At 51.3% G+C, this 20470-nt stretch overlaps 1 protein-coding gene and 1 long non-coding RNA gene across 2 annotated transcripts in view; both read right to left on the reverse strand.

Moving 5' to 3' along the window:
• LOC144602847 (valine--tRNA ligase-like) overlaps positions 1-15704 on the reverse strand; it is a 28085-nt gene extending 12381 nt beyond the window's left edge. The window contains exon 1 of the mRNA XM_078415968.1: positions 15689-15704. Coding sequence (XP_078272094.1) covers positions 15689-15704 — 16 coding nt within the window. The remainder of the gene's footprint in view (positions 1-15688) is intronic.
• Positions 15705-17827: 2123 nt separating this feature from the next.
• LOC144603132 (uncharacterized) lies at positions 17828-20090 on the reverse strand. The gene is made up of 2 exons (XR_013548547.1): positions 19025-20090; positions 17828-18604 (listed from the first exon to the last, which is right to left on the reverse strand). It is a non-coding gene; the product is annotated as an uncharacterized LOC144603132 (long non-coding RNA).
• Positions 20091-20470: the final 380 nt, after the last annotated feature.

Genomic DNA, 20470 nt, shown 5'->3' on the forward strand with positions numbered 1-20470 from the left:
CAGAGTCTCTGGCCCAGAGTAGGGGAATCGAGGACCAGAGGACAGACACAAAACGCTGGGGTAACTCAGCGGGGGACGGGCAGCATCTCTGGAGAGAAGGAACGGGCGACGTTTCGGGTCGAGACCCTTCTTCCGACCCAATACTCTAAATGCAGCCTCACCGAAGGTCTTGCACAACTGCAACGTGACCTCCCAGCCTCTGCGCTCAATGCTCAGACTGATACAATACAATACAATACAATACAATTACAATATATCTTTATTGTCATTGTACCCAGGGTACAACGAGATTGGCAATGCGCCTCCCATACGATGCAATAATTGAAGTAATTAACAGCAACCCAACGAAACGAAACAATTGTAACAGTTTTTTAGACAGGGTAAAGTGCAAGTTGATCTATGCGTTGTGGCCGTCCGGCTCAGCAGGACCGGTTCATAGCAGCTATGGCCCTGGGATGAAGCTGTTCCTGAGTCTGGAGGTGCGGGCGTAGAAAGGCCTTGTATCGTCTGCCCGACGGAAGGAGTTCGAACAGACTGTTGCAGGGGTGTGAAGAGTCTTTGTGGATGCTGGTGGCTTTTCTGAGGCACCGTGTGTTGTAGATGCCCTCCAAGTCTGGTAGCTGTGTTCCGATGGCCCTCTGAGCTCTATGGACTACCCGCTGAAGAGCTTTCCTTTCTGCCTCCGTGCAGCTGAGGTACCACACAGGGATCCCATGCGTTAGGATGCTCTCTATGGTGCAGCGGTAGAAGGTCGTCAGCAGCTGTTGGGGTAGACCAGACTTTTTCAGTGTTTTTAAGTAGAACAGTCTTTGTTGTGCCTTCTTGACCAGTGCAGCAGTGTTATTGGACCATGTTAGGTCCTCCGAAATGTGAGTGCCCAGAAACTTGAAGCTGGACACTCTCTCCACACTGTCCCCGTTGATAGAGATCAGGGCGTATTCCCCGTTATGTGACCTACGGAAGTTGATGATCAGCTCCTTGGTCTTGGTGGTATTTAGGGACAGGTTGTTATCCGAGCACCAGTCCGCAGGTTCTGCACCTCCGCTCTGTAGTTTGTTTCATCACCGTTGGTGATAAGCCCGATCACCGTTGTGTCGTCTGCAAACTTGACAATGGTGTTGGTGTCGAATGCAGGAACACAGTCGTGTGTGAAGAGGGAGTAGAGCATGGGGCTCAGAACACAGCCCTGTGGTGTGCCGGTACTCAGGGTGATAGTGGAGGACAGTGTGCGGGCCCATTCTCACTGCCTGCGGTCGTTCCAGCAGGAAGTCCAGGATCCAGTCACGTAACGATGAGCTGAGGCCTAGCTGGTGGAGTTTGGTGATGAGCTTTTTTTTTTTTTTTTTTTTTTTTTTAATCAAAAATATTTATTCAAATATTAAAATAATATATACAATGCAATAAAACCAAAACAGAACCCACCACCAGAATATTATACAAACAAATATACCTATTAAAACTATCATACAATTATACTACAATCCCCATCCAGGATACATCCAATCCCCCGCGGTGCCCAGCGGTCCCGGAATTCCTCCAGGGTGCCCGTGGCCAGCGCGTAGTCCCTCTCCAACACCACCCGGGCACGGACGTAACCCCGGAAAAGGGGCAGGCAGCTGGCTCGGGCAGAGCCCTCTTCCGCCTGGCGCCGTGAGTCTCGGATGGCCAGCTTGGCCTGGCCCAGGAGCAACCCAACAAGGACATCTTCGGCCCTACCCTCTCCCCTACGCACAGGGTGTCCAAAGATGAGGATGGTGGGTGAAAAATGCAGCCAAAAAGCAAGGAGCAGCCCCTTTTTATATTGGAACAGGGGCTGCAACCTCACACACTGCATGTACACGTGGTACACAGACTCTTCCAATCCGCAAAAGTGGCAGGCGGCTGGCGAGTCTGTGAACCGCGCGAGGAACAGGTTGCAGGGGACTCCTCGGTGCAATATCTTCCACCCCAGGTCCCCGATGGAGAGGGGCAGAATTCCTGCGTAGAGGGACCCCCACCGCTTGGTGATGAGCTTGGTGGGGATGACCGTGTTGAAGGCGGAGCTATAGTCTATGAATAGCATCCTCACGTACGTGCCCTGTCTCCCTAGGTGTGAAGAGCCAGAGAGATGGCGTCCTCTGTGGATCTATTTGCCCTGTATGCAAATTGATGTGGGTCAGTGAGTCAGGATGCTGGATTTGATGTGTGAGAGGACCAGCCTCTCAAAGCACTTCATGACTATCGGCGTTGCAACCGGGGGGGCGGCAGTCGTTCAGGTTGGAGATCTTTGCTTTTTTTCGGCACCGGAACTATGATAGCCGACTTCAGGCACTTGGGGACCGTAGCCAGAGATAATGACGGGTTAAAGATCCTGGTGAATGCCTCAGCCAGCTGTTCAGCACAGTCCTTCAGTACCCTTCCTTGAACTCCATCCGGTCCTGCAGCCTTGCGTGGGTTGACCCTTTGCAGAGCGCGTTGTACCTCCTGTGTGCCCAGTTGCAAGACCTGTCCCTCCGCCTCGGCTGGGGTTCTTCCCACTCAAGGTGGTTTTGGCAGTTTCAAAGCGGGCAAAGAAGGTGTTAAGCTCGTTGGTCAGTGCCATATCGCTGTGGGGGCAGGCAGGGCTGCTCTTGTAGCCAGTGGTGTCCCTGACACCCTGCCACATGCTTCTGGTGTCCGTGGTGTTGAAGTGGTCTTCCACCGTTGCCTGTGGGTGTCTTTGGCCCTTTTAAAGTCAAAGTCAAGTCAGTCAAAGCCAACTTTGTTGTCAATCCTCAGCCAGTTCACACAGACAGAAAATCGAAATACCGTTTCCCACAATCCCGAGGAACAAAGTGCATAAAATTAAGTTAAAATTAAAAAGGCACAGCAAACAACAATCAACATAAAATATAAAATATAGTCACTTCAATGACTTCAGATGAAGATGAATATATTACAATACAGTAGTGCAAAGCCTGTCCATAGCAGCGTTTTAAAAAAGTGTCCGGTGCTGGATGTGCGTGTGAGTGTGGGGTGTTAAAGTCCAGGTCCAATGGGGGCAGGGGAGAGAGGAGGGAGGGAGGGAGGGGAGAGAGTTCAGCATCCTGACAGCCTGGTGGAAAAAACTGTTCTTTAGTCGGGTGGTGCTCGACCTCAGGCTGCCAAAACCTTCTCCCTGAAGGCAGGAGGGTGAAGAGGCTGTTGGAGGGGTGGGAGGGGATCACCCACAATGCTCAGTGCTTTGCGGGTGAGGCGGGTGGTGTAAAGGACCAGGAGTGTTGGGAGTGAGGCGCCAGTGATCCTCTCAGCAGTGTTCACTATGCGCTGCAGGGTCTTGCGGCTGGAGGTGTGATCTGGCAACACTGTATGCTGCAGTGTCACCAGATTTAAAGGCATTGTTGCGTGCCCTCGGCAGGTTCTGTACCTCCTTGTTCATCCAGGGTTTCCGGTTTGGGAACATCCTTTATCTCCTTGTTCTCCGTGACATTCTCCACACAGCAGTTGATGGTGTCAAGTTAGGAAAAGGGGACGTACAATGAGATCTGGGCGTACCAGTGCATCAGTTACTGAAAGGAAGCGTGCAGGTACAGCAGGCAGTGAAGAAAGCCAATGGCATAGAATTACTTCATCACTTATGACCTTATGATGAGATGTTTTTATGGGAACATGGATACAACCATGATCTCACCAAATTGTGGTGTTGCTTGAAGGCCTTCATAACAAGAGGAGTTGAGTATAGGAGCAAAGAGGTCCTTCTGCAGTCGTACAGGGCCCCAGTGAGACCGCACCAGGAGTACTGTGTGCAGTTTTGGTCTCCAAATTTGAGGAAGGATATTCTTGCTATTGAGGGCGTGCAGCGTAGGTTCACCAGGTTAATTCCCGGAATGGCGGGACTGTCGTATGTTGAAAGACTCGAGCGACTAGGCTTGTATACACTGGAATTTAGAAGGATGAGAGGAGATCTTATCGAAACGTATAAGATTATTAAGGGGTTGGACAGGTTAGAGGCAGGAAACATGTTCCCAATGTTGGGGGAGTCCAGAACAAGTTGCCACAGTTTAAGAATAAGGGGTAGGACATTTAAAACTGAGATGAGGAAAAACCTTTTCAGTCAGAGAGTTGTGAATCTGTGGAATTCTCTGCCTCAGAAGGCAGTGGGGGCCAATTCTCTGAATGCATTCAAGAGAGAGCTAGATAGAGCTCTGAAGGATAGCGGAGTCGGGGGGTATGGGGAGAAGGCAGGAACCGGGTACTGATTGAGAATGATCAGCCATGATCACAATGAATGGTGGTGCTGGCTCCGTAGGGCCGAATGGCCTCCTCCTGCACCTATTGTCTATTGTCTATGAAGGCCAAGGTTTCGTGGGACGTGGGCAAAACAGGGGCAGGTGGGACCTTGTGTAGGTGTGGCACCTTGGTCGGTTGGGCCGAAGGGCCTGTTTCTGTGCTGTGTTACCCTCTATCCCAAAGGCAAGTGGGCTAGCAGGTTGGATGGGCAAAGTGTATGGCCTCAGGTGCTTCTAACCCTTGGCTAGTACATTCTGCAAAGGGTTGGTGTCAGAGGGTGGTGAACCTGTGGGATTCTTTGCCACAGACGGCTGTGGAGGCACGGTAGCGCAGCGGTAGAGTTGCTGCCTTACAGCGAATGCAGCGCCGGAGACTCAGGTTCGATCCTGACTACGGGTGCTGCACTGTACGGAGTTTGTACGTTCTCCCCGTGACCTGCGTGGGTTTTCTCCGAGATCTTCGGTTTCCTCCCACACTCCAAAGACGTACAGGTATGTAGGTTAATTGGCTGGGCAAATGTAAAAATTGTCCCTAGTGGGTGTAGGATAGTGTTAATGTGCGGGGATCGCTGGGCGGCGCGGACTCGGTGGGCCGAAAAGGCCTGTTTCCGGCTGTATATATATGATAAGTCAGTGGATATTTTTAAGGCCGAGATTGATAGATTCTTGATTAGTGCGGGTGTCAGGGGTTGTGGGGAGAAGGCAGGAGAATGGGGTTAGGAGGGAGAGATAGATCAGCCGTGATTGAATGGCGGAGTAGACTCGATGGGCCGAATGCCCTCATTCTACTCCTATCCCTAATGAATTTGATAATAGTTTTAGCTTAGTTTCTTGTCACGTGTACCAAGCGAGGTACAGTGAAAAGCTTTGTTGTTGCGTGCTAACCAGTCAGCGGAAAGACAATACGTGATTACAATCGAGCCGTCCACAGTGTACAGATACAGGATAAAGGGAATAGCGTTTAGTGCACGGTAAAGCCAGCAAGGTCCGATCAAGGATAGTCCGAGGGTCTCCAATGAGGTGGATCGTAGTTCAGCGCTGTTCTCTGGTTGTGGTCGGACGGTTCAGCTGCCTGATAACAGCCGGGAAGAAACTGTCCCTGAATCTGGAGGTGTGCGTCTCCACACTTCTGTACCACTTGCCCCGATGGGAGAGGGGAGATGAGGGAGTGGCCGGGGGGGGGGGGTGAGACTGGCCCTTGATTGTGCTGCTGGTCTTGCCGAGGCAGCGTGAGGTGCAGACGGAGGCGATGGAAGGGAGATGGGTTTGTGCGTGCGTGATGGTCTGGGCTGCGTCCTCAACTCTCTGCGATTAGCAAATTTGCCGATGATACGAAGCTGGGTGGCAGTGTGAACTGTGAGGAAGATGCTATGAGGTTGCAGGGTGACTTGGACAGGTTGTGTGAGTGGGCGGATGCACGGCAGATGCAGTTTAATGTGGATAAGTGTGAGGTTATCCACTTTGGTGGTAAGAATAGGAAGGCAGATTGTTATCTCAATTGTGTCAAGTTAGGAAAAGGGGACGTACAACGTGATCTGGGTGTCCTAGTGCATCAGTCACTGAAAGGAAGCATGCAGGTACAGCAGGCAGTGAAGAAAGCCAATGGAATGTTGGCCTTCAAAACAAGAGGAGTTGAGTATAGGAGCAAAGAGGTCCTTCTGCAGTTGTACAGGGCCCTAGTGAGACCGCACCTGGAGTACTGTGTGCAGTTTTGGTCTCCAAATTTGAGGAAGGATATTCTTGTTATTGAGGGCGTGCAGCGTAGGTTTACTAGGTTAATTCCCGGAATGGCGGGACTGTCATATGTTGAAAGACTGGAGCGACTAGGTTTGTATACACTGGAATTTAGAAGGATGAGAGGCGATCTTATCGAAACGTATAAAATTATTAAGGGGTTGGACACGTTAGAGGCAGGAAACATGTTCCCGATGTTGGGGGAGTCCAGAACCAGGGGCCACAGTTTAAGAATAAGGGGTAGGCCATTTAGAACAGAGATGAGGAAAAACTTTTTTAGTCAGAGAGTTGTGAATCTGTGGAATTCTCTGCCTCAGAGGGCAGTGGAGGCCAATTCTCTGAATACATTCAAGAGAGAGCTAGATAGAGCTCTTAAGTATAACGGAGTCAGGGTGTATGGGGAGAAGGCAGGAACGGGGTACTGATTGAGAATGATCAGCCATGATCACATTGAATGGCTGTGCTGTCTCGAAGGGCCGAATGGCCTTCTTCTGCACCTATTTTCTATTGTCTATTGAAAGTTAGTGAAGGTTGTTGCTAAACAGGTGGAACTGGCTCAAGGCTTGGAATGACCCCAATTCTTTCGCTCGTAAGCAATCAAGAATTTAATCATTCAGATGTTTGGCCGGCGTTGTGCATGCTTGAAATATTACTTCGATTCACTTTTGTTTCTGGTTGAACTATGGAGAACACAATACACACCCCTTCTCTCCAGAGATGCTGCCTGACCCGCTGAGTTGCTCCAGCATTTTGTGTCGACCTTCAATTTGAACCAACATCTGCAGTTATTTTCCTACACATATTTTATGGTTATCAGCTGTTCCAGGTGTCGACTTCTCCACATCGGCAAGACCAAGCGCAGGCTCGGCGATCGTCTCGCTCAACACCTCCGCTCAGTCCGTCTCAACCAACCTGATCTCCCGGTGGCTCAGCACTCCAACTCCCCCTCCCACTCCCAGACTGACCTTTCTGTCCTGGGCCTCCTCCATTGTCAGAGGGAGGCCCAGCGCAAATTGGAGGAACAGCACCTCATATTTCGCTTGGGCAGTTTACACCACAGCGGTATCAACATTGACCTCTCTAACTTCAGATAGTCCCTGCTTTCCCTCTCTCCCCATCCCCTCCCCATTCCCAGTTCTCCCACTAGTCTTCCCGTCTCCGACTACATCCTATCTTTGTCCCGCCCCCTCCCCCTGACATCAGTCTGAAGGAGGGTCTCGACCCAAAATGTCACCCGTTCCTTCTCTCCCGAGATGCTGCCTGACCCGCTGAGTTACTCCAGCACTTTGTGTCCCTGCCCACGTTCTCCACAGAGATGCTGCCTGACCCGCTGAGTTACTCCAGCATTGTGTGTCTACCTACAAAACCATAGAAATGTGGACATAGGTCGCCATGTGTTTTGAGTGGATGTTAAGATCACTGTTAACACAGTCTGAAGAAGGGTCTCGTCCCGAAATGTCACCCATTCCTTTTCTCCAGAGATGATATCAGGATCAAGTGGGTCGACGTACGATGAGCGTTTGTCAGCACTGGGCCTGCACTCGCTGGAGTTTAGAAGGATGAGAGGGGGGAACCTCATTGAAACTTTACTCGATAGTGAGCAGCCTGGATAGAGTGGATGTGGAGAGGATGTTTCAACTAGTGGGAGAGTCCAGGACCAGAGGGCACAGCCTCAGAATTAAAGGACGTTCCTTTAGGAAGGAGATGAGGAGGAATTTCTTTAGTCAGAGGGTGGTGAATCTGTGGGATTCTTTGCCACAGACGGCTGTGGAGGCCACAAGTCAGTGGGTATTTTTAAGGCGGAGATAGACAGATTCTTGATTATCATATCATATCATATCATATATATACAGCCGGAAACAGGCCTTTTCGGCCCTCCAAGTCCGTGCCGCCCAGCGATCCCCGCACATTAACACTATCCTACACCCACTAGGGACAATTTTTTACATTTTAACCAGCCAATTAACCTACATAACTGTACGTCTTTGGAGTGTGGGAGGAAACCGAAGATCTCGGAGTAAACCCACGCAGGTCACGGGGAGAACGTACAAACTCCTTACAGTGCAGCACCCGTAGTCAGGATCGAACCTGAGTCTCCGGCGCTGCATTCGCTGTAAAGCAGCAACTCTACCGCTGCGCTACCGTGCGGGTGTGTCAGAGATTATGGGGAGAAGGCAGGAGAATGGGGTTGGGAGGGAGAGATAGATCAGCCATGACTGAATGGCGGAGTAGACTTCATGGGCCGAATGGCCTAATTCTGCTCCTATCCCTTGTGGCCTTATGCAGCCTGACCCAGCTTTTTGTGTCCATCCTCCGTGTAAACCAGCGTCTGCAGTTCCTTCCCACAATTTAGTTTAGTTTAGAGATGCAGCGCGGAAACAGGCCCTTCGGCCCACCGAGTCCGCGCCGACCAGCGATCCCCGCACGCCAACACTATCCGACACACACCGGGGACAATTTACATTCATTACAAATCTGGAGAGAAGGAACGGAGGGCGAGGAAAATCTTTTTCACTCAGAGATGTGAATCTGTGGAATTCTCTGCCTCAGAGGGCAGTGGAGGCCAATTCTATGACACTCTTTCAAGAGAGAGCTAGACAGAGCTCTTAAGGATAGCGGAGTCAGGGGGTATGGGGAGAAGGCGGGAACGGGGTACCGATTGAGAATAATCAGCCATGATCACATTGAATGGCGGTGCAGGCTCGAAGGGCCGAATGGCCTCCTCCTGCACCTATTGTCCATTGAACGGGTGACGTTTGGGGTCGAGACCCTTCTTCAGACCGAGTCTCTCCAGAGACGCTGCCTGTCCCATTGAGTTACTCCAGCATGCTGTGCCTACCTTCGATTGACGTTAAATGAAGATCTCAGGGAAAACCCACCGGGCAGGTCACGGACGGAGCGTACAAACTCCGTGCAGACAGCGCCCGTAGTCGGGATGGAACCCGGGTCTCCGGCGCTGCGAGGCAGCAACTCTACCGCCGCGCCACCGTTCTCCCGACCGGCGTGGGCTTTCACCAGGTGCTCCAGTTTCTACCCACACTCCAGACGAGCGGGTTTGGATTTTTAACCTGCGTTTTTAATGACTGATTGTTGGCAAACAGATTGAAAAGACTAGGCTTGTATTCACTGGAGTTTAGAAGGATGAGAGGGGGATCTTATTGAGACGTATAAAATTATAAAAGGACTGGACAAGCCAGATGCAGGAAAAATGTTCCCAATGTTGGGCGAGTCCAGAACCAGGGGCCACACACACACACAGTCTTAGAATAAAGGGGAGGCCATTTAAAACTGAGATGAGAAAAAACTTTTTCACCCAGAGAATTTGTTGTGAATCTGTGGAATTCTCTGCCACAGAGGGCAGTGGAGGCCAAATCACTGGATGGATTTAAGAGAGAGTCAGATAGAGCTCTAGGGGCTGGTGGAATCAAGGGATATGGGGAGAAGGCAGGCACGGGTTACTGATTGGGGACGATCAGCCGTGATCACAATGAATGGCGGTGCTGGCTCGAAGGGCCGAATAGACAATAGACAATAGACAATAGGTGCAGGAGTAGGCCATTTAGCCCTTCGAGCCAGCACCGCCATTCAATGCGATCATGGCTGATCACTCTCAATCAGTACCCCGTTCCTGCCTTCTCCCCATACCCCCTCACTCCGCTATCCTTAAGAGCTCTATCCAGCTCTCTCTTGAAAGCATCCAACGAACTGGCCTCCACTGCCTTCTGAGGCAGAGAATTCCACACCTTCACCACCCTCTGACTGAAAAAGTTCTTCCTCATCTCCGTTCTAAATGGCCTACCCCTTATTCTCAAACTGTGGCCCCTCGTTCTGGACTCCCCCAACATTGGGAACATGTTATCTGCCTCTAATGTGTCCAATCCCCTAATTATCTTATATGTTTCAATAAGATCCCCCCTCATCCTTCTAAATTCCAGTGTATACAAGCCCAATCGCTCCAGCCTTTCAACATACGACAGTCCCGCCATTCCGGGAATTAACCTAGTGAACCTACGCTGCACGCCCTCCATAGCAAGAATATCCTTCCTCAAATTTGGAGACCAAAACTGCACACAGTACTCCAGGTGCGGTCTCACCAGGGCCCGGTACAACTGTAGAAGGACCTCTTTGCTCCTATACTCAACTCCTCTTGTTACGAAGGCCAACATTCCATTGGCTTTCTTCACTGCCTGCTGTACCTGCATGCTTCCTTTCATTGACTGATGCACTAGGACACCCAGATCTCGTTGAACTCCCCCTCCTCCTAACTTGACACCATTCAGATAATAATCTGCCTTTCTATTCTTACTTCCAAAGTGAATAACCTCACACTTATCTACATTAAACTGCATCTGCCATGTATCCGCCCACTCACACAACCTGTCCAAGTCACCCTGCAGCCTTATTGCATCTTCCTCACAATTCACACTACCCCCCAACTTAGTATCATCTGCAAATTTGCTAATGGTACTTTTAATCCCTTCGTCTAAGTCATTAATGTATATCGTGAATAGCTGGGGTCCCAGCACCGAACCTTGCGGTACCCCACTGGTCACTGCCTGCCATTCCGAAAGGGACCCATTTATCCCCACTCTTTGCTTTCTGTCTGTCAACCAATTTTCTATCCATGTCAGTACCCTACCCCCAATACCATGTGCCCTAATTTTGCCCACTAATCTCCTATGTGGGACCTTGTCGAAGGCTTTCTGAAAGTCGAGGTACACCACATCCACTGACTCTCCCTTGTCAATTTTCCTAGTTACATCCTCAAAAAATTCCAGTAGATTTGTCAAGCATGATTTCCCCTTCGTAAATCCATGCTGACTCGGAATGATCCCGTTACTGCTATCCAAATGCTCAGCAATTTCGTCTTTTATAATTGACTCCAGCATCTTCCCCACCACTGATGTCAGACTAACTGGTCTATAATTACCCGTTTTCTCTCTCCCTCCTTTCTTAAAAAGTGGGATAACATTTGCTATCCTCCAATCCACAGGAACTGATCCTGAATCTATAGAACATTGAAAAATGATCTCCAATGCTTCCACTATTTCTAGAGCCACCTCCTTAAGTACTCTGGGATGCAGACCATCCGGCCCTGGGGATTTATCAACCTTCAGTCCCATCAGTCTACCCAACACCATTTCCTGCCTAATGTGGATTTCCTTCAGTTCCTCCATCACCCTAGGTTCTCCGGCCCCTAGAACATTTGGGAGATTGTGTGTATCTTCCTCAGTGAAGACAGATCCAAAGTAACGGTTTAACTCGTCTGCCATTTCTTTGTTCCCCATAATAAATTCCCCTGCTTCTGTCTTCAAGGGACCCACATTTGCCTTGACTATTTTTTTCCTCTTCACGTACCTAAAAAAACTTTTGCTATCCTCCTTTATATTATTGGCTAGTTTACCCTCGTACCTCATCTTTTCTCCCCGTATTGCCTTTTTAGTTAACTTTTGTTGCTCTTTAAAAGAGTCCCAATCCTCTGTCTTCCCACTCTTCTTTGCTATGTTATACTTCCTCTCCTTAATTTTTATGCTGTCCCTGACTTCCCTTGTCAGCCACAGGTGTCTCTTACTCCCCTTAGAGTCTTTCCACCTCTTTGGAATAAATTGATCCTGCAACCTCTGCATTATTCCCAGGAATACCTGCCATTGCTGTTCTACCGTCTTCCCTGCTAGGGCCTCATTCCAATCAATTTTGGCCAGCTCCTGCCTCATGCCTCTGTAATCCCCTTTGCTATACTGTAATACCGACACTTCCGATTTTCCCTTCTGCCTTTCCATTTGCAGAGTAAAACTTATCATGTTGTGATCACTGCCTCCTAATGGTTCTTTTACCTCTAGTCCCCTTATCAGATCAGGATCATTACACAACACTAAATCCAGAATTGCCTTCTCCCTGGTAGGCTCCAGTACAAGCTGTTCTAAGAATCCATCTCGAAGGCACTCTACAAACTCTCTTTCCTGGGGTCCATTTCCAACCTGATTTTCCCAGTCTACCTGCATGTTGAAATCTCCCATAACCACTGTAGCATTACATTTTTGACACGCCAATTTTATCTCCTGATTCAACTTGCACCCTATGTCGAGGCTACTGTTTGGGGGCCTATAGATAACTCCCATTAGGGTCTTTTTACCCTTACAATTTCTCATTTCTATCCATACTGATTCAACATCTCCTGATTCTATGTCACCCCTTGGCCTCCTCCTGCACCTATTTTCTATGTTTCTATGTCTAGGCCAATTTCCCTCCTGGGATGTATAAAGTTCTATCGTATCGTAGGTTGATTGGATTGTAAATTGTTCCTAGTGTGTGTGTTGGATAGTGCTGGTCGGCACGGACTCAGTCTCACAGATAGACATAGAGATTTGGGACTCGTGCTGAGAGCCACACACACACCCACACACCCCACACACACACCCCACACACACACACCCACACCCCACACACACACACCCACACCCCGCACACACACACCCACACCCCCCACACACACACCCACACCCCCCACACACACACCCCACACACACACCCCACACACACACCCACACCCCGCACACACACCCCACACCCCGCACACACACGCCGCACACACACACCCCACACACACACCCACACCCCCCACACACACACCCACACCCCGCACACACACACCCCACACACACACCCACACCCCATTCACCCCAAACACACACACCCACACCCCCCACACACACACCCACACCCCGCACACACACACCCCACACCCCGCACACACACACCCCACACCCACACGCCCCACACACAGACCCCATTCACCCCAAACACACACACCCCACACCCCGCACACACACCCCACACACACACCCCACACCCCGCACACACACACCCCACACACACACCCCATTCACCCCAAACACACACCCCAAACACACACACCCCACACCCCGCACACACACACCCCACACCCCGCACACACACACCCCACACACACACCCCACACCCCGCACACACACACCCCACACCCCGCACACACACACCCCACACACACACCCCACACCCCGCACACAAACACCCCACACACACCCCACACCCCGCACACACACACCCCACACCCCGCACACACACACCCCACACACACACCCCACACACACACACCCCACACCCCGCACACACACGCCCCACACACACACCCCATTCACCCCAAACACACACACCCACCACACACACACCCCACACACACACCCACACCCCGCACACACACACCCCACACCCCGCACACACACGCCCCACACACGCACACACACACACACCCCACACACACACCCACACCCCGCACACACACACCCACACCCCATTCACCCCAAACACACACACCCACACCCCCCACACACACACCCACACCCCGCACACACACACCCCACACCCCGCACACACACACCCCACACCCCGCACACACACGCCCCACACACAGACCCCATTCACCCCAAACACACACACCCCACACCCCGCACACACACACCCCACACACACACCCCGCACACACACACCCCACACACACACACCCCACACACACACCCCATTCACCCCAAACACACACACCCCAAACACACACACCCCACACCCCGCACACACACACCCCACACACACACCCCACACCCCGCACACACACACCCCACACACACACCCCACACCCCGCACACACACACCCCGCACACACACGCCCCACACACACACCCCATTCACCCCAAACACACACACCCACCACACACACACCCCATTCACCCGACACACCCACACCCCCCACACACACCCCCCACACGCACACACACACCCCACACACACACGCCCCACACCCCACCCGCACACCCACCCCACACCACCCAACACACACACCCCACAAACACACCCCCCACACACATACACCCCACACACATACACCCCACACACACACACGCCCCACACATACACCCCACACACACACCCGCTACACACACCCACCCCACACACATACCACACCCCACCCAACACACATACCACACCCCACACACACACCCACCACACACCCCACCCCACCACACACACACCCACCACACACCCCACCCCACCACCCACCCACACACCCATACCACACACACACCCCACCACCCACACACACCCACCACACCCCACCCCCCACAAACACACACCCCACACAGATGAGAACGTGAGGATTATCAGTGTGAGTCAGGCAGTTGGCGGTTTTAGTTCCTGTATTTAAGGAGCACTCCGGGATAAAGTCACTCGGCTAATTCCAGGAGATGAAGGATTGTGGTCACAAGCAGCTAAAAACAAAAACACTCTGTTGCTGGGATACAAGGAGCTGCCGATGTTGGCTTACCAAAAAAAAGACACAAAGTGCTGGAGTAACTCAGCAAGTCAGGCAGAGAACACGGATGGGTCGGTTCCCTTCTTCAGACTACGAAAGCACAGAAGTGTGAAAACGCAAACCTCCAGATTCAGGGACTGTTTCTTCCCAGCTGTTATCAGGCAACCGAACCATCCTACCACAACCAGAGAGCGATCCTGACCTCCCATCCACCTCGTTGGAGACCCTCGGGCTATCTTTGATCGGACTTTATTTGGTATTAAACGTTAGAAAGTGACACAGCGTGGAAACAGGCCCTTCGGCATCACTTGCCCACACCGGCCAACAATGCCCCAGCTACACTAGTCCCACCTGCCCGCGCTTGGCCCATATCCCTCCAAACCTGTCCTATCCATGTACCTGTCCAACTGTTTTTAGTCCCAGCTTCAACTACCTCCTCTGGCAGCTCATAGAAACATAGAAAATAGGTGCAGGAGTAGGCCATTTGGCCCTTCGAGCCTGCACCGCCATTCAATATGATCATGGCTGATCATCCAGCTCAGTATCCTGTACCTGCCTTCTCTCCATATCCCCTGATCCCTTTAGCAAAAAGGGCCACATCTAACTCCCTCTTAAATATAGCCAATGAACTGGCCTCAACTACCTTCTGTGGCAGAGAATTCCACAGACTCACCACTCTCTGTGTGAAGAAATGTTTTCTCATCTCGGTCCTAAAAGACTTCCCCCTTATCCTTAAGCTGTGACCCCTGGTTCTGGACTCCCCCAACATCGGGAACAATCTTCCCGCATCTAGCCTCTCCAACCCCTTAAGAATTTTATATGTTTCTATAAGATCCCCCCTCAGTCTTCTAAATTCCAGCGAGTACAAGCCCAGTCTATCTAGTCTTTCCTCATATGTAAGTCCCGCCATCCCAGGGATCAATCTGGTGAACCTTCTCTGTACTCCCTCTAAGGCAAGAACGTCTTTCCTCAGGTTAGGAGACCAAAACTGCACACAATACTCCAGGTGCGGTCTCACCAAGGCCCTGTACAACTGCAGCAGAACCTCCCTGCTCCTAAACTCAAATCCTCTTGCTATGAATGCCAACATACCATTCGCTTTCTTCACTGCCTGCTGCACCTGCATGCTTGCTTTCAATGATCCATACACCCATACACTGTGTGAAAAAGTTACCCCTCAGATTCCTATTAAATCTTTTCCCCTTCACCTTGAACCTATGTCCTCTGGCCCTCGATTCCCCTACTCTGGGCAAGAGACTCTGTGCGTCTACCCGATCTATTCCTCTCATGATTTTGTACACCTCGGTAAGATCACCCCTCATCCTCCTGCGCTCCAGGGAATAGAGACCCAGCCTGCCCCAACCTTTCACGTTATTCATTTTATCCTGTATCTATATACTGTTGTAATCATGTCTAGTCATTTCTCTCGACTGGGTACAAGCAACAAAAGAAAGCATTTCTCTGCATCTCGCTCGGTACACGTGACAATAAACTGAGCTAACATTTAAGAGTTGCTGAGTTACTCCAGCACTTTATATCTTTACTGGACCAAGTGGACCTGTTGTGTCCAAACCTCTCCTGCATTGGTGCAGAAGCCTCTCCTCTCCCCCTCTCCTCACCTCCCCCTCCCCCCTCTCTCATCCCTCCCCCTCCCCCTCCCCCCTCTCATCCCTCCCCCTCCCCCCTCTCTCATCCCTCCCTTCTCCCCTTCCCCCTCCCACTCCATCCCTCTCAACCCCCCCTTATCGTCCTTCTTCCCTCCCTCCCTCCCTCCCTCCCTAGGAGATAGATTTAAACTTTCAAATGTGAATAACTTTAAAAATATAACACCGATTTCAATGAAACTTCTTCCATTAGCACCAAAGGGACGACGGTGAGTAAGGTGGGCCGAAAATTGTCGGGCTATGGTGTACCGTTTTGGCTGTAGTTCAGGAACAAACGGACAAACAAACAAACGAGAGTTTTAGTGTGTAGATTTGTAAACCACCAGCTGCAGTTGTTCCTTGTTTCCACTCAAACCTACTGGAAGACCAGCCTGAGAGAGGTTGTCGGTTGTTTGTAGAAGCTAGAGTATAGTTCAGTTCAGTTCAGAGATACGGCGCGGAAACAGGCCCTTCGGCCCCACCGAGTCCGCGCCGACCAGCGATCCCCGCACGTAAAAACTTTACGAATAAAATTAGGAAAGCTAGGCTTTACGAATAGAATTATGGACAAGCTAGATGCAGGAAAAATGTCCCCAATGTTGGGGGAGTCCAGAACCAGGGGCCACACACACACACACACAGAGTCTAAGAATAAAGGGGAGGCCATTTAAAACTGAGGCGAGAAAAAACTTTTCCACCCAGAGAATTTGTTGTGAATTTGTGCAAAATTCTCTGCCACAGAGGGCAGTGGAGGACAATTCACTGGATGGATTTAAAAGAAAGTTAGATAGAGCTCTAGGGGCCAGTGGAATCAAGGGGGTATTATAGAAATGGATGAGGGGGGATCTTATAGAAACGTACAAAATTCTTAAGGGGGTGGACAGGCTAGATGCAGGAAGATTGTCCCCAATGTTGGGGAAGTCCAGAACCAGGGGTCACAGTTTAAGGATAAGGGGGAAGTCTTTTAGGACCGAGATGAGAAAGTTTTTCTTCACACAGAGAGTGGTGAATCTGTGGAATTCTCTGCCACAGAAGGTAGTTGAGGCCAGTTCATTGGCTATATTTAAGAGGGAGTTAGATGCGGCCCTTGTGGCTAAAGGGATCAGGGGGTATGGAGAGAAGGCAGGTACGGGATACTGAGTTGGATGATCAGCCATGATCATATTGAATGGCGGTGCGTACAGGCTCGAAGGGCCGAATGGCCTCCACCTGCACCTATTTTCTATGCGTTTACTAACACTATCCTACGCACACTCGGGACAATTTACATTTACAAACAAACCTGTACGTCTTTGGAGCGCGGGAGGAAGCCGAAGATCTCGGAGAAAACCCACGCAGGTCACGGGGAGAACGTACAAACTCCGTACAGACGGCGCCCGTAGTCGGGATGGAACCCGGGTCCCTGGCGCTGTGAGGCAGCAACTCTACCGCCGTGCCACCCGACACCTTAACGTCACGGTGGTCTGTTTTGTAATCCAACCAGAGCAGTACAATGGTCACTCCAGCACGTCTCAAAGGTCAGGCAGAAGGTCGGTTGAGGGGAGATTTGACCGACGTACAGCGAGCCTTCGTTTTAATGGCAGACACAAGTAACTCGGCAGGACAGGCAGCGTCTCTGGAGAGGCAAGCAATGGGTTCCTACACACACGAGGGACAGTTTTACATTAGCGCGCCAAGCCAATTAACCCACAAACCCGCACGCCTTTGGAGCGCCGGGAGGGAAAGCGAAGGTCTCGGAGAAAACCCACGCGGGTCACGTGCGGTTGGGAGAGATAACAGGGTGAATATAAACGTCATCAACACACAAACACGCATAAAACCAAAGGTCTTAATGGTATCGATTTCCACACATGGACGGATCAAGTAGATATCTTTAATTATAATTTTGTTTTCCACCTTCCAGATCGTACATTCATAGCCGGACACGGCAAGAGTCTGGCGGCTGGCATCCTCACGCACGCACGCAGGGCTGGAATGGGAGGGGTTTCTTGCTCAATATTACCCCCCAAACCTCCCCCCCAAATTAGAACTGACTTCACAACCAAAGATTGGATCGACTGGGCTTGTACTCACTGGAATTTAGACGGATGAGAGGGGATCTTGTAGAAGCATATAACATTCTTACAGGATTGGGTACGCTCGATGCAGGAAACATGTTCCCAATGTTGGGGGGAGTCCAGAACCAGGGGGGGCCCACACAGTTTAAGAATAAGGGGACGGCCATTTCGGACTGAGATGAGGAAAGACCTTTTCACCCAGACAGTTGTGAATCTGTGGAATTCTCTGCCACAGAAGGCAGTGGAGGCCGATTCACTGGATGTGTTCAAGAGAGAGTTAGATGTAGCTCTTGGGGCTAAGGGAATCAAGGGATGTGTGGGGAGAGGGCAGGAACGGGGCAGTGATTGTGGACGATCAGCCGCGATCACGGTGAATGGCGGTGCTGGCTCGAAGGGGCCGACTGGCCTCCTCCTGCACCTACTGTCTATGTTTCTAAATCGGTTGCTTCAAGATCTCTCCCCGTTGCCCAGGCAACATCTCACCACCACCGAAGAGGGAGTGGAATCTCAAAATGCTCATCTCAGTGGCGGAGACGTCTCGGATTAGTTTGGTGTCGAGATATGGCGCGGAAACAGGCCCTTCGGCCCACCGAGTCCGCGCCGACCAGCGATCCCCGCACGCCGACACCGCCCGGCACACCCCCGGGACAATATTACAATTCTACCGAGCCGATTAGCCCACGAACCTGCACGGTGAGGCAGCGGTAGAGTTGCTGCCCCACAGCGCCGGAGACCCGGGTACCATCCCGACTACGGGCGCCGTTTGTACGGAGATTGTAGGTTCTCCCCGTGACCTGCCTGGTGGGTTTTCTCCCGCACTCCAAGGACGCGCGGGTCTGCAGGTCCATCGGCTTCGGTGACAGGTGTAAATCGCCCCCGGGGCGTGTGGGATTGTGTCGGTGCGCGGGGATCGCTGGTCGGCGCGGACGAGGTGGGACGAAGGGCCTGTTTCCGCGCTGAATCTCCGAACTAAACGTGCAATCCAGAAGCCAACAAGACCAAGAATGTCATCTCTCTCTCCTCGAACAAAGCAAGGGATAAGTGGACACCAAAAGATGGAGTAACTCAGCGGGTCGGGCAGCATCTCTGGAGAACGTGGATAGGTGACGTTTCACAGAGTGCTGGAGTAACTCAGAGGGTCAGGCAGCATCTGTGGAGAACACGGATAGGTGACGTTTCACAAAGTGCTGGAGTAACTCAGCGAGTCAGGCAGCATCTCTGGAGAGAAGGAACAGGTGACGTTTCACAGAGTGCCGGAGTGACTCAGTGGGTCAGGCAGCATCTGTGGAGAACGTGGATAGGTGACGTTTCACAGAGTGCTGGATGGAGTAACTCAGCGGGTCCGGCAGCATCTCTGGAGAGAAGGAACAGGTGACGTTTCGGGTCGGGACCCTTCTTCAGACTGAAAGCTGGAAGTGGCGGGGATAAACTGGAATCGAGAACTTCGTTAACCTACGATGAGCGTTTGTGGGCACTGGGCCTGTACTCGCTGGAGTTTAGAAGGATGAGGGGACGAACCTCATTGAAACTTTACCCGAACAGTGAGCGGCCTGGATAGAGTGGATGTGGAGAGGATGTTTCCACTGGTGGGAGAGCCCAGGACCAGAGGGCACAGCCTCAGAATTAAAGGGCGCTCTTTCAGAAAGGAGGTGAGGAGGAACTTTTCTAGTCAGAGGGCGGTGAATCTGTGGGATTCGTTGCCACAGACGGCTGTGGAGGCCACAAGTCAGTGGATGTTTTTAAGGCAGAGATAGACAGATTCTCGATTAGAACGGGTGTCAGGGGTCATGGGGAGAAGGCAGGAAGTTGGGATCAGCCATGATTGAGTGGCGGAGTGGAATCGATGGGCCGAATGGCCTAATTCCACTCCTATAACTTGTGAGGACAAGTCAAAGGTGGGAGGGAGATGATGGGCGGTGTGCATAGCCTAGGGGAAAAAAACTGCAGATGCTGGTTTAAATCGAAGTTGGACACAAAATGCTGGAGTAACTCAGCGGGTCAGGCAGCATCTCAAGTAGAGAAGGAATGGGTGACGTTTCGGGCCGAGACCCTCCTTCAGCCTGAAGAAGGGCCTCGACCCGAAACGTCACCCAATCCCTTCTCTCCAAAGATGCTGCCTGACCCGCTGAGTTACTCCAGCATTTTGTGTCCAACTGGAATTTAGAAGGACGAGAAGGGGATGTTATTGAAACATTTAAGGGATTGGACACTTTAGAGGCAGGAAACATGTTCCCTGTGTTGGGGGAGTCCAGAACCAGGGGCCACACACAGTTTAAGAATAAGGGATCGGCCATTTAGAACGGAGACGAGGAAAAACTTTTTCAGTCAGAGAGTTGTAAATCTGTGGAATTCTCTGCCTCAGAAGGCAGTGGAGGCCAATTCTCTGGATGCATTCAAGAGAGAGCTAGATAGAGCTCTTAAGGATAGCGGAGTCAGAGGGGGTAT

Source organism: Rhinoraja longicauda, chromosome 19, assembly GCF_053455715.1.
Source record: "Rhinoraja longicauda isolate Sanriku21f chromosome 19, sRhiLon1.1, whole genome shotgun sequence".
NCBI lineage: Eukaryota > Metazoa > Chordata > Chondrichthyes > Rajiformes > Arhynchobatidae > Rhinoraja > Rhinoraja longicauda.